Source organism: Kryptolebias marmoratus, linkage group LG10, assembly GCF_001649575.2.
Source record: "Kryptolebias marmoratus isolate JLee-2015 linkage group LG10, ASM164957v2, whole genome shotgun sequence".
NCBI lineage: Eukaryota > Metazoa > Chordata > Actinopteri > Cyprinodontiformes > Rivulidae > Kryptolebias > Kryptolebias marmoratus.
The window spans coordinates 5,703,347-5,717,534 of record NC_051439.1 but is presented as its reverse complement, the minus strand read 5'-3'; the positions used below and the strand labels follow the sequence as shown (position 1 = coordinate 5,717,534).

Genomic DNA, 14,188 nt, shown 5'->3' with positions numbered 1-14,188 from the left:
AAACTGGGGGCAGCAACACATCTGTAAATAGTTGAGACAGGGGCAGCAAATGGTGGAAAAAGTAAGTAGTATGAATAAGAAACAGCTGGAGTAGAGATGGGCAGAGGTTCGCCAGTCTGTAAAAAACTGTCTAAAACTAGTGGAACAATTTCAGAATAATGTTCCTCTCCTGGGGAGACTTTAAATATCCCATCATCTACAGTTAATAATATCATCAACAGATTTCAAGAATCTGTAGAAATCTCTGAGCTCAAAGGACTGTAAGTCAGTATTGGATGTCTGTGATCTCGGGGCCCTCAGGGGCCACTGCATTAAAACCAGGTCTGATTCTGTTCTGGACATCACTGCATGGACTCAGGAACACTTCCTGTAAACACAGTTCACTGTACCATCCACTAATGCTGCTTAAAGCTCTATCAGGCAAAGAAGAAGCCAGATGTGAACACCATCCAGAAACTTTCATACAGAAATTTCAAATTCTTTTTGGAAACCACAAAGGCCACCTCCTCTGTCCTAAAGAGAATAGGTACCATCTGACCTTTAAGAGCGCACAGTTCAAAAGCCTGCCTCTCTGATGGTATGGGGGTGCATTAGAGCCTCTGGCATGAGCAGCTTACACATCTGGAAAGACACCATCAATACAAACTAAGGACCTATAGGTTTTAGAACAACAAATGCTCCCTTTCAGACATAATCTTTTCAGAGCACACCTTCCATATTTCATGAAGACAAAGTTAAACCTCAGACTGCATCATTCCAGCAGCATGGCTTCATAGTAGAAGAGTCCAGGAGCTGAACTGACCTGCCTGCAGTCCAGACCTCTCACCAGCAAAGACTCAGGACTGTTGAACAGCTAGAATCCTCCATCAGAGCAGAATGGGACAACATTCCCTCTAAAACCTCCAGCAGCTGCTCTCCTCAGTTCCTGGATGTTTACAGACTGATGGTAGAAGAAGAGGAGAGGCTTCACAGAGGAAACATGGACCTGGAACAACCTTAAAGAGATGTGCTGCTGCCATCAAATTCAAAATTACCAATTTTCTTTTTCTTAAAATAATTTCCTAAACATTTGATATGTTTAAAATGTTCCGCTGTGAATAAAATATTTTATGAGATTTACAAATCCCTGTTTCCATTAACCCTTTGCACAACGGCCCAACCTTTTTTCGAGACTGTGGCTGTAAAAGGACTCGGATGGTTTCTGTTGCGAATAAAGAAATGAAGAAAAGCAAAACAGTTAAAAAAGGCACAGACTCTTGCTGCTTGACCAGAAGCACCAAACTGCACAAGAAGCGTCTACTTAAAATTTGGTCAGACCGTTTTAGAATACACACACATTTCTTCTTATAAATAGTCTTCAGTTACCGCACTACTGCATCACACCTTGATATGATTACATAAACAACAGTCTATGTTCAAAGTACACACAGTAAAATACACTGTTCGTATGCATCGAAGGATATATATGTTAAGGACGTTTGTACAAGATCCATAAATATAATTTTGTGCAATTGTACGCAAACTAATATCTCAGACAAAAGGCATATTAGCATATTATCTTTCCATATTGCACCTGCACCCATTTCTGATTCTTCACCGTGCAAACCATCCCGCTGCTCGTTCCATTAACCTGTGAGGAGAAGAGCGGCGTTCTAATTCACCAAAACAAAAAAGTTAGTATATTGCCTCCAACGGAATAAAGACAAGACTCTTAAAGGGGTGAGGATGGCTGCAGGGTGTAGCAAGGTGGGGAGGGGGAGACATCTTCTGAATCCAGCGGCGGAGGAGTTTAATGCAGCTCGGTGGTGATTTTAAGCGAGGCGATGGCTTTCAGGCAGGTCTGGACGCTCTCTTCCTGTCTGCTGTCTCTAACAGGAGGGGCGGCGGGGGCGCTCTCCCGATGGTGGTCTCCGATGTCCTCGCCTCCCGTCTCCGGGCCGTCGCTGCTCTGGGGGCTCTGCGCTGACGTCGGGCTGGCGTCGGCGCCGGGGGAGGGCGGCGAGTGCGTCATCGGGAGCCCCCCGACGGGGACGACGGGGAGCAAGGAGCGGGCCTGCTGCTGGGAGTGGAGAGGTAGGTGGCTGAGGACGTTCTGGTGGGGAGGAGCGGCGGCGGCGGCGGCGGCGGGGGGGGGCGGTGCCGAGGCCAGGCTGCTCCTTTGATCCTGGAACAACATCGGCGCCTGCATTAGCAGCGCCAACAACGCTTCGCACAGATCAGTTAGAAACAAACAACATGAAACGAAATGTTTTCAATGTTCCTCTAAATTCTATTACTAAGTTGATTATTTTAATAAAACTAATTAAAGGCCTGGCTTTCCTTGAATGCATGTTGCCTTTCATGCCAAAAATTTAAACTAAAATCATCTCGAATTTAGAAATAAATGAAGTTACATCTGCTTTGGTCAAACCTTGAAACTAAAGCTATACCTATTTTCTGTCGGATGAGATCAATAAGCTGTGGCGGCCATCTTAAGTTGGATTGTCAGCTGTAGATGTACACCCACTGATTACTTTCAGAGAGTTTCAATGAAGTGGTTCATGAGATATTTTGCTAACAAAGATGTGGCAAACTGTATAGCACTCAGAGTATAAGATGGGAATGACGTTCAGCTACTAACATATCAAATTTTATCTCAATATCTGTAAATTGGACTGAGTTACAGCCATTTAGGTGTTTGCTAGGATCACTTAGCTGTGGCAGCCATCTTGAATTGAATTGTCTTTGAAAGCTAATCACTTATAGATGTACATCCAGTAATTACTCTCTGAGAGTTTGGTTGAAATCTGTCCAGCGGTTCATGAGATATTTTGCTAACAGACAAACAGAGTTGCCTTTAATAGTTGATGTCAAAGCTCCAAGCAAAAATCTTGCACAAAGCGAAGCGCTTGGAGTATATTGAGGATGACTCTCAGCTACTACCACACCAAATATTCGCTTAATATCTGTAAATCTGACAGAGTTAGAGCCATTTCTGTATTTTCTAAAGTCAGCTGGCTGTGGCAGCCATTTTTAATTGGACTGACTCCCAAAGACAATCAGTTGACATTTTTATTAAATGGTGGTGATCACTTGATCCTACATCAGGCTGATTTTCACTAAATAACAGTATGGTGCTAAAGTTAGCATGAAGCTAAAGTTAGCATGAAGCTAAAGTTAGCATGAAGCTAAAGTTAGCATGCTATTAAACTACACTGGCATTTCGAACACGTTTGACAAATAATTTGCTCTATACTGTATCACAAATACAACCGTAACAGATGTTTTCTTTGGGTGCAACATTGAATAAGAAAATGGTTAAATCTTCTGAAAGGTTTTTGTTTTTACCTTTTGGATGTACATTTACAACTGAGAAGGTTTTAGTGTCAGCTCAACTGAACATTTCCCACAGCCAGCTGAAGGTAAAAAACAACACAAAATGGCCTCCAACTCAGTCAGTTTTACAGCTACTGACCTAAACTTGTGTACGGTAGTAGCTGAAAGTCATCCCCAACATATACTCGGAGTGCTAATAGACTGTGCAAGCCTTTGTTAAAATGTTTAAGATTTCAATTCAAAATGGCAGCCACAGCTAACTGACTTCAGGCAACACAAAAATGATTAGAATTAGAATCCTATTTAATGGCTAAATGTGGAACGAACCCAAGGAATTTGTCTCCTGCTGGCGCCGTCTCTCAGGTAGTACGAGCAATACAACACAAGACATTATCATTTAGCCAGTTTTGCAGAAATTGTGATCAAATTTGGTATACTTATAGGTGAGAGTCATTCTAACACATACTCTCAGTAACGTTATTTTAAAGGTTTGACCAAAATGGCTACAGCTCCGCCATTTCGCAACATAAAACGATTCGAGTCTTAAACTCGGCGGCGCTTCGGCCGCTCGTGTACACGGCGACAATCAATATGCCTGGAATAGGTGTGAAACTGCACATACGCGCTACAGATCAGATGTCTGCAATCAACATTTTTGCTGCGAGTAAACGACAGCGGTAATGCTGGCGGATAGCGGAGTACTGCGTGTGATACCCAGCAACCCGAGCTCACCGTCGCTCCAAACAAACGTTCGTATGGTCACCATTTTTATGTAACTGCTTTGATGCTGGTGAGACTGAAGGGTCTGCGTATGCTCGTGTCGTTGAAATACAGAAACTACAGCGCCAGCTAGTGGCCTGGCATGAAAACTACAGCGGATTCAAGGAGGACGGGTTTTCCCCAGTCAACTTTAGAAAGTCTCTAATGTTTCCAGGAGATTGTTCACGTGTAAACAGGGCCTAAAAGGAATCTTTGCAGGGTTCTGCAAATACATTACCATTTCAAAAGCTCCTTGTTGCAGAGACATCTCCATCTTTGCTTGGTGTCGGCTTTTGTCGCAGCTGCCTTTGTGTTGGTGCGAGCCCCTGCGTGGCGACACGGCCCTCAGCACCACCCTCTGCCTGCCCCTCACTGAGGACTCTCGCTTCCCGCCGAGCTCCGTCCCGGGGGACACGGGGTGCTCCATCGACACCGGGGACGGGTGCTGGATGGATTTGAAACTCGGCGACCCGGGCCTCAGCGGAGACGTGTCCCACCTCGGAGACGAGCGACCCCTCGGGGAGAGCTCTCGCCTCGGAGATGGGTAACGCAGGCGCGACGGGGACGGCTCCCTGATGGGAGACTCCCAACCCGGAGAGAGCAGGCAAGAGGAGTAGGGATCGAAGGGGAGGCTGCTCTGGTCCAGAGGCAGCATGGTCAGGGAGTCCTCATCCACGAACTTGTCTCTGTGTTCAGTGAGGCCGGCTCGGTGATCTGGGCCCAGCCGTTTACCGGAGAAGTCTTCAGGCAGGGTGCTCAGCGAGCAGCCGTGGACGGCAGCGGTGGCTGTAACTGACACTGAGGTAACCCCACACGGCTGGGGACTCGTACTTCTCGAATGCAACTTCGGTGTGGAGTCCCCCTCATACTCCTCGTCCTCCTCATCATCTTCGTCAATTTCATCAGCTTCCTCATCCATGCCGTCTGAGTCCTCAGCATCTGAGAACTGGTGTTTGGTAGCTGCTGCCACCTCTGCCTTGGACTCTTGTTGAATGTTGTCCACTTTAAAAGACAAAAAGATCAGTTTATTCATTGCTCTACAATTTTTACCCTTTATTGAACCAGGAAGTCCCTTAAGATTAACTTTTTTTTTTTTTCCAAGGCAGACCTGGTCAAATTGGGCACACCATCTTAAATTTACAAGAAGTGAAACATTAAAATTAAAATCAAAACACAGAAACAAAACAAGTCAGAATCAAGAAAATACAACCCCAATTTCAAAAACATTTGGAAAGCCTGTAAAATTTGCAAATCTCTAAATCCCTGACTTAATCGTTGTCTGTACAGGAACACATGTTCTAAAACCTGTAGATATTTTTCCACATTGATGGTTCCTTTCCAGATGTGTAAGCTGCCCTATGCCAGAGGCACTAATGCACCCCCATACCATCAGAGAGGCCGACTTTTGAACTGTGTGCTGATAACAGGCCTTATGGTCCCTTTCCTTTTTAGTACAGAGGATGTGGTGTCCATGGTTCTCAAAATATTTTCTAATTTCTATTCTTCCACAGAACACCATTTTCACAGACTGGTTAGAGATTCAGCCTCTCTAAAATGCTCTTTTTATACCCAGTCCTCTGACTGAACCGTTGCCAATTAACCTAGTTATTTACAAAATGCTCCTCCAGCTGTTTCTTATTCGTACTACTTACTTTTACAGCCTATTGTTGCCCCTGTCCCAACTTTTTTGGAGATGCGTGGCTGCTATAGAGTTCAAAATTACCTTTTTTTTTTTTAAATTCTTAGTTTAAAGATTTGAAATGTTTATTATGTACCGCTGTGAATAAAATCTAGTTTGTAAGATCTGCAAATGCTCAAAGTTGGGGTCGTATGAGTATCAAGTCCCGCTGCACTCTTCAGTTACAGATTTTATCAGGGCTTTGAGTTATTATTATATAGCTTTGTACACATAAATATGTCGATGCTGTTGTCATTTTAGGATTAAAGAAGGCCAAGAAACCAAATTATAAAGTACACAATGATGTGAACTATACAACAAAAAAGCCAGAGAGAATATTTTTGTCATCCAAATATTGCTTTCAATACTTCAGGTCAGTACACCTGATTATCTTACCGTGTTCTTGTATCTCTGTGTCGTCCATCGTCACTGACACTCCCAGCTCAAGACATTTCTTCATGTGTGCCTTCGACTTCATATGTTTTGTCAGGTTTCCTGTTGTTCAAAAGATAAGGTCAGAGTTACAGAAATGATCTTATATACCCTTATGACTTGGCTAGATTCAGTTCTTTTATTGAATAAACTAGAGCTCATAAGCAGGGGCACCTCCAGAGGTGGCCAGATGGGGGCCCCCTGATAATCTTGGGGTGGAACACTAAAACCAAACGTCTGTAACATAATTCCAGGAGGTTTAAGTTGTCTTATGTAGGCTATTTGAGAAATACTGGAAAGTTGAAAGTTGGTAATCGCCTTCTAATATGAGCGGACTTTGATTTTTTTTTTCCTCCGAGTTAATGTCTAACTGAAAGCAGCACGGTCACTCCTCAACTCCGTCTCTTTAAAGTCATATTCATAAATGTGTGAACGCTGAGTCGCTCGTCTGTTTATACTCTTTCAGTATGTTTTTGCAATCAAATTACTTCTGCATCCTTTGTGCGATGCTAACCGTTCATATATCTAAATGTTCAGCTCCATCTGGATTAGTTTGCAATGAATTTTCTAACTTTTCTAAATATTTAACTTTATTTAAAACAAATTTCCCCTTAGAAATACATTGAGAACAATTCATTTTTTTCTTTCAAAACAGGGTTCTCTTTGAAATCTGCTTCAGCAAACTTGTTCTATTTTTGTCTTCCTCTGCTATTTTTAGCTCGTGGCTTCCATTTAGCCAATTTTAGCTACTCTTTTGCTGCTTTTAGCGCCCATTTTGTCACTTGTAGTTCTTAACAACCATTTTGCTACATTTTACTTTAAGCTAATGTTCTGTTTCTTTTAGCTTTTAGCTCCCATTCAACTCCTCTTACCTTGATCTCTTTTGTTAATTTTAGCTAGTTTTGCTAACTTTTGCTTTTGTAATTTTTTTTTAATTTTAGCTACTATTTTGCCAGTTTAGTATATGTTTTGCTGTTAGTTTTGCTAACTTTAGTTACTGTTTTATTCATTTTTACATGTTTTGCTAAATTTTAACAACTGTATTGCTAACTTTAGCTACTGTTTTGCTAACTTTAGCTACTGTTCTGCTTATTTTACTTTTGACATCTGTTTAGCTCATTTTACCTTTACTATCTGGTTTGTTGAAATTAACATTATGTCACTAACATAACAAAAACGTCACTTGATCTGTTAGCTCTTGAAGTATGGGTAACTCTCAGCTAAATTTACCTCCTCATCTGTAAAATTTACTGATTTATAGCTATCTTTGTGCTTGCCAAGGTCACTGGGCTGGGGTGCCATCTTGAACTGGGTTGACTCCAAAATGTAATCAGTTGTAGATGTACATCCCATAACTACTTTCTGAGAGTTTCAGTAAAACCTGTCTAGTGTTAACAGGCAGATTATGCATATAAAACTGTTTGGTCAGGGGGGCTAGCAACTTCATAAGGTGACCCATTGCCCCACCTGCCCCCCTCTTAGCTGTGCCCCTGGTCATAATGTCTGCATCGCCCGTACAGATCACATGATTAGATCATCTTTATAATCACCCACCTTTAGTTTTGAAAGCAAAGTTGCAAACCCTACAGATGTACGGTCGCACATCTGTGTGGGTTCGGATGTGTTTTTTCAGCATGCTCGGCTTCTTACAGCGGATTCCACACTCCTCGCAAATGTATTTCCCCCGGCCTCGACCTCGGACATACACGTAGTCTTCATTGGACTTGTAGCTGCAAAAAAGCGAAATGGGACGTCTGTATTGTTAGTTTTTAGGCGATACAAAAGAAGACAACCTGTGCCGTGCACTCGCAGAATCCATGTTTCGACTGACCCTCCCTCGAAGATTTTAATCCGCGTCGGCACTGTTTGGTTTGTGGAGGCCTCCCTCTCTTTCCACTCCTCCTTTGCCGTTTTGGCTCTGCAGCTGATGTCTTTCACCTTCTTCCCGTAGACGATGTCCACCTCTTTGGGCTCCAGTTTCCTCTGCAACTGAATCAGATGAACACACGCCATGTTAACACCCGTTTTAAGTGGACACCACATCGACAGTGTAAGCTGATGCAGCCAATATTAGGTGTCACACGTGGTATTACACAGCACGCTTTGCAAACACGCATTACGCTGCTGCTGGAAAGAAAACCCACGGCAGGAAAGTGAGGTTTTTATACCGGAGCATTTCCTCCTATATCCCCTAACACCGGTGAACTGAAGATATGCATCTTTTTGCACATATTTGGACAGTAGAATCTAAGTCTATTTTTATCTCCTGTTTTACATAATGCAATATAAATGATGAATCAAAGTTAATCAGCGGGCATCCAAATGGTCTTTCCAGAACCGTCTGCCAAACGACTGAAGGGTGCAATTTGTCAATTTAAAATTGTAAAATGTTACAAAATGTTCAGCTACCAAAACAAAAAAAAAACACCAGAACATCTAAAAGTTCCTTGAGGGAATGCACAAAGCCCACTGCTTTCAGTGCTAGACTTTTATACTAAGATTGTCTTTTGTTGACTTTGAAAACAACGTCATGTGCAATTTCATGCAACATTAAAAGATGCCATGCTCAGAGTATGTATTGTGGGTGACTCTCAGCTACTACCACAAATTTTAGCTTAATATCTGTAAAAATGACTGAGTTATAGCCATTTTTGTGTTGACTAATGTGGTATAGCTGTGGTGGCCATCTTGAATTGAGCTGACCCCAAAAGTTAATCAGCTGTACGTGTCCATCCATTGATTACTTTCTGAGAGTTTCATTCAAATCTCTTGGGTTGCTTATGAGATATTTCGCTAACAGACAAACAAGGTTGGCTAAGAGCTATTTCTAAAGTTTTGATAAAAAATCGTGTGCAATTAGTAGCGCCTCGGAGTACGTATGTGTTGTGAAGGACTCTGAGCTACCACCTACATCAAATTTTGGCAAAATATTTGTAAAACTGACTGAATCATAACCATTCTTGTGTTTTCTAAAATCAGTTGACTATGGCAGCCATCTTGAATGGGGTTAGCTTCAAAAGTTATTCACTTCTAGAGGTACATCCAATGTTTATATCTTTAAGGTTTCAATAAAATCCATCCAGTGGTTCGTGAAATACTTTGCTAACAGACAGAAAAAGTTGTCTTCAAATAGGAGCTAAAGTTAAAGCAAAGGTCTTGTGCAATCTGTTAGCACTCAGAATGTGTTGGGAGTCAGCCTCAGCTACAACACTAAATTTAAGGTCAATATCTGTAAAGTTGACTGAGTTATAGCCTTTTTTGTGTTTTCTGAGGTCAGTTGGCTGTGGCAGCCATCTTGAATCAGGTCGACTCCAAAAGGTAATGAGTTTCAGATGTCCACCTGATGATTACTTTCTGCAGGTTTCATCAAAATTCATGAAGTGGTTCACGAGATATTTTGCTAACAGACACACACACACACAGACATGGGCAAAACCATTTTTGTCCACCTTTACCTTTCGGCAGCAGGGAATAAATATGTCCTGAAAAACACTTCACACTTAAATAACCCAAATTCTTTCTTGTTGTGTCGGCGCTAAAAACAGATGGGATGATTTTCTCACCTGCTCCACGGTCTGTCTCCAGAGGATGAGGGATGAGACCAGCTTCCCCGTGCCAGGCTGACACATGGCGGCCACGGTGTATAGGACCTTATCTCCCCTTTGTCTGGACCGCAGCAGAGCCAGGGCCGCGCTCGTGCTCAGCTCGGCGGGGTTAGGATTGGGGGGCGTGACGCGCCAGGCGGCGTACACCGAGGCGAACGGCGAGCTGCTCGGCTTGGTGTAGTTCAGGTAACACCAGCTGACGCCTGTCGTCGTGCGAAGGCTGGGGAACTGGGCGATGAGCCGGGAATGCTCTGCGTCTGAGACCGCCACGTCCATCCGCACCGCTTCCTTCGTTTCGGCGGCGCAGCGAGCGGGCGCGCTCGCCTCCAAGGAGCTGCTCTCCATGGCCGTTACCTCGGCGAGCTCCGCAGCCACGGTCCTGCGCAGGTCGCCCGGCATCTCCTCGCCCAGGTGGCATTTCCCCAACTCCACGGCGCTCAGCTCCTCGACGATTTGCCCGAACATCCTCTCCTCCTTCACCCGCTTTTGCTGCTTGACCTCCATGAACTGGTCCAGGCTGCTGGCCGGGGACAGCATCCGCTTGTTCGTGCCGCCGCTGGAGGCGTTCGTGGTCGATATGGTTCTGGAGGTCAGAGACAGAGGGATGCCCGTCTTTAGCTTGGCGGATGACAAATCCAGGGCTTCCACGTCGAGCGTGTGCGCTGTGGGCGGGACTGCGTGCGCTAACACGCTGTGAGAATCGAGGTTTCTGGACAAGCGTGAAGTTTGACTTTTCAGGGCGGATATAGAGTCGTAGTGATTGTCAAAAATCTGTGATAAAGAGGTGTATGTGATGCTGCCAAAGGATGGCACGTTAGTTTGAATTCTAACAGGAACTACTAGGCTCGGATGTGGGAGCTGGGGGAAAGTATTCCCCGTGGAAAATATTGGCAAAGCCTGGGGCAGAACAGTGGCTGCCGTGAACAGAGGGGCGGTGCTGCTGAGGTACGGCGGAAACACTTGTGACGGGACGTGTGTCGCTTCAGCGTCCATATTCAGCGACTCCTGTCGCACCAAGTTCCCCCTTCGTCTCTCTTTCACGGAGTTAATGTCCACGTGTCTAACTTTGGACGTCGGAGAAAGGCTGCCATAGTCAAACGATATGCTGCGGACCTCGGGGAACTCTTTGCGCAGGTTGCACGGCGCCTGCTCTGAGGAGGAGCGTCTCATTTCATGCTGCTGCCGCTGGTGGAGCAGGGAGAGCGAGTGCCCACTCCCTGGCACAGCTAGAAGCTCCAGCGGCTTGCCAAATTCATCCTGCCTGACTGGAGAGGCTGATTTTAGGCTCTCCTCCCTGTCGAAGGAAAAAGTGGAGCTGTAAGATAAGTTGCTGTCCTGACTCGGGCTGCGCGAGAGACTGGTGCAGGCGGACTCGAAGCTCGATTCACCGGAGGAGTGCTCGATTTCGGCCAAGCGGAGCCTTTTTTTCTTTGGAGGCAGCTTTTCAGGTGGGAACTGTGCTAAAGTTTCACTCCTCTGAGGCCACTGGAACTCCTCCGTGTGCTTCTCCGGTTCCTTTGCCTGCACTTCCGGAGCTTTTTCTGGACTGTCGGGCTCGACGGTGACCCGGATTTCTGGGACTTGTATGTTGGGCTGTCGCACGAGTTTGGGCCCCAGCTGAGCGGCCTGCCTTAATCTGCTGTCACATTCCATCTCGAAAGACTCGCCCGCCTCCGCTGCCTGAAACGAAGACAGAGTTTCCAATCTCTGCCCGTGACATTTGTACAATTCCGACTGTTCGGAGTGAAGCCTGTTTATTGAGTTTGTGTGCTGAATCACTGAAATGACGTTCCCTAACGTTTTTCGTCCTGATGTTTCCGAGCTCACCGACACATCCATATCACACCTGTCCAAATGTCCTCTCCCTAAAGCCATGATGCCCATTGCAGCTTGTTTTAAATCATAGTCCTTGCTTGAATCAAACATGTCCTCACACAGCTCGTGGTGGGCCCCGTATTGCCCCGCCAGGTCCTCTTCTTCTCTCTTCTCTTTGCGGCGTTTTCGTGTCGCCAGTTCCATCGCGTGCTTCTGCTGGCTCATGCCAGGCGCCGTCGAGGAGTAGCTCTCCGCTTCCTGTCCCGAAGGAGAACTCTTCCCATGGCCCTCGGTGTCCGTGTGACCGTCGTGCACGGACAGTTCGATCGCGCCCTGCCGCTTGAGCCTCCTCGAGCCGCCTGTGCTCGTTCTTTCGTCAAACGAGTGGCTGCCTCGGAGGGCCTGCGGGATACTCAGACACACCGCCGAGGACACCGGCATCGAGTTGCTCCTGATCAGAGGCCCCATGTCGGAGCTGGCGTCTAACAGTGACTCCTCGACCTCCTCTCTTGCAAATGTTTTCGTGTTGATTTTGATCGACTCGACCGTGTCCTTTTCTTGAGTGAAAACACGGGACACGCCTTTCTCCGAGCCCTTCCCAGAATGTTCGTCTGCTTCTGCACAGGCCACATAGGTGGAGGTCTGCTTGGGGCTCGGGCGATAGCATTTTCCGAACATGATCTCTTGGTAGGACTTTGCGTTGGTGTTTGGGGGGCCGGTCTGGTGCTCGGAGCTCTCGGAGCGGGAGAAGTACCCGGAGTCCGTGCTGCCCTTGCTGGATTGACTCGGGAGGGACAGATTATGCTCCGTGTCGCTGCTTCGTTTTTCAGACAGCCGAAGCGCGAGCTTCTGCTTGATCGAGGACGATTGAATTGCACGACTAGCCTCGGCCATGACGGGAGGTGTATTGATTTCTTGAGGTTGGGATGAACCATCCTGAGCTGACATTGACGTGGCTCCCTTTTTCTGAGCAATGAGATTTAGGACTTTTACAGCGGTGTTATCTGATCCCTCCATCGGAGAGTCCAGCAGCAGCAGTGGGTCATTAAGCGTGTCCTCGTCCGTGTCCGTGCTTTGCTCAGCATCAGAGAATAACTCTCCTTCCCCTTCGAAAGATCCCTGGTCGGTATTGGCATTGTAAGACCCAAGTTCTGAGCATGGCACTGATCCAGCTTTGACCGAGTGAGCGTGGGACTTTCTGTGTTTGTACAGGTTACTCTTGGTTTTGAAGGAGAACCCACAGGGGACACACGGATAGGGCCGTTCCCCCGTGTGTGAGCGAATGTGTTTCTTAAGAACACTGGGCTTGGCACATGCCCTTCCACAGTAATCGCAAACATACTTCCCTGGTTTTTGCGGTTTCGGATCCACCTTAGACATCACCTCTGTCAGCTGCTCCGTCCCTGGATGGGAGCACTGTTGTTCAGGTGAAGTTGAGCACTTCCTTTGGGATGCGGGTCCCGGTGACTGTGCTGAAACTTTTTGTCTTCCAGCAGAAAAGGGCTTCGCGGATTGCAGCGGATATGAAGACACCTCGTAGTCTGGATGGCTAGCGGACTGGGTTTGGGACAGCTGATCTTCTAGTTGCAGAGGTTTCCCTGAGTCGGACATTTCACTGAAACCACACGCGTCTTTGCTCTGAGTTTCTTCTGGCTGTCGGTGCCATGCTTTGCTTTCTGATTCGACCGATGGTCTCCTTTTAGTCTCTGACGTGTCTTTTTTCCGTGCAACATTTCTGTTCTGACCCTCGGTGGAGCTTTTCACCCCTGCAGTAGTTTCAAGTGACTCCATGAATCCAATGTCACTTCCTTTTGCAATCGATTTTCAAGGATGATATCTGTTATGTAACTGGAGTGGCATCAACACGTATGTGGACTGCAGGGAAGGGTCATCTGAAAGAAACAGGAAAGAAAGAGAAAGTTAGAAAACCACTAATAAGGACGCTACAGTGTCGACTAGAAGCTCAGGAGGAAAAAAAAAATATCAGTTTCAAGAAAGTGAGAGCCATTCAAGGTTGTTTCCTAAAAGTCATTTTCATAAAACGGGACTATAACAATTATAATGAGCTCCATAAACAGCCAAAATGGAAAAAAAAAGTTAAATAAAATCCTCTCTTTGCAAAGATACCTTATGTCAATCCTGGCCCAAACCCTCAGATGTGCTAAAACATCTGTGGACTGTGGAGTGTGTGCATGTGTGTGTGTCGAAAATGATCTTCTAAATGTTTGTATTTAGTGTGTATCTGTTGGGTTAATGCCAAAGTTTGAAGCAAAAATGTGCACTATGTGTAGCACTCAGAGTATGTGTTGTGGCCAATGCTCAGCTACAAGCACACCAAATGTTATCTTATTATCTGTAAAATTGGCTGATTTCTAGTCAGTTTTGTGTTGTGTTGTGTGCAGCTGTGGTGACCATCCTGAATTGGGGTGTAGATGTACAGGTGCTGGTCATAAAATTAGAATATCATGAAAAAGTAGATTGATTTCAGTAATTCCATTTAAAAAGTGAAACTTGTATATTATATTCATACATTACATACAAACTCATATATTTCAAATGTTTATTTCGTTTAATTTTGATGATT

At 45.4% G+C, this 14,188-nt stretch overlaps 1 protein-coding gene across 3 annotated transcripts in view; it reads right to left on the bottom strand.

The window, feature by feature from the left end:
• Window positions 1-1,002: 1,002 nt before the first annotated feature.
• Window positions 1,003-14,188, bottom strand: part of hivep2b (HIVEP zinc finger 2b) — a 24,973-nt gene continuing 11,787 nt past the window's right edge. For 2 of the 3 annotated variants that reach the window (XM_017421590.3, XM_037977968.1), the window contains 6 exons: window positions 9,748-13,496; window positions 8,016-8,173; window positions 7,739-7,914; window positions 6,149-6,247; window positions 4,313-5,076; window positions 1,790-2,164 (listed from right to left, as the gene is read on the bottom strand). In XM_017421590.3, the coding sequence (XP_017277079.1) occupies window positions 1,790-2,164; window positions 4,313-5,076; window positions 6,149-6,247; window positions 7,739-7,914; window positions 8,016-8,173; window positions 9,748-13,395 (5,220 nt within the window). In that variant the 5' untranslated portion in view covers window positions 13,396-13,496. Of the gene's footprint in view, window positions 2,165-4,312; window positions 5,077-6,148; window positions 6,248-7,738; window positions 7,915-8,015; window positions 8,174-9,747; window positions 13,497-14,188 lie in introns of those variants that run through there. The other variant, XM_037977969.1, reaches the window with a different exon arrangement.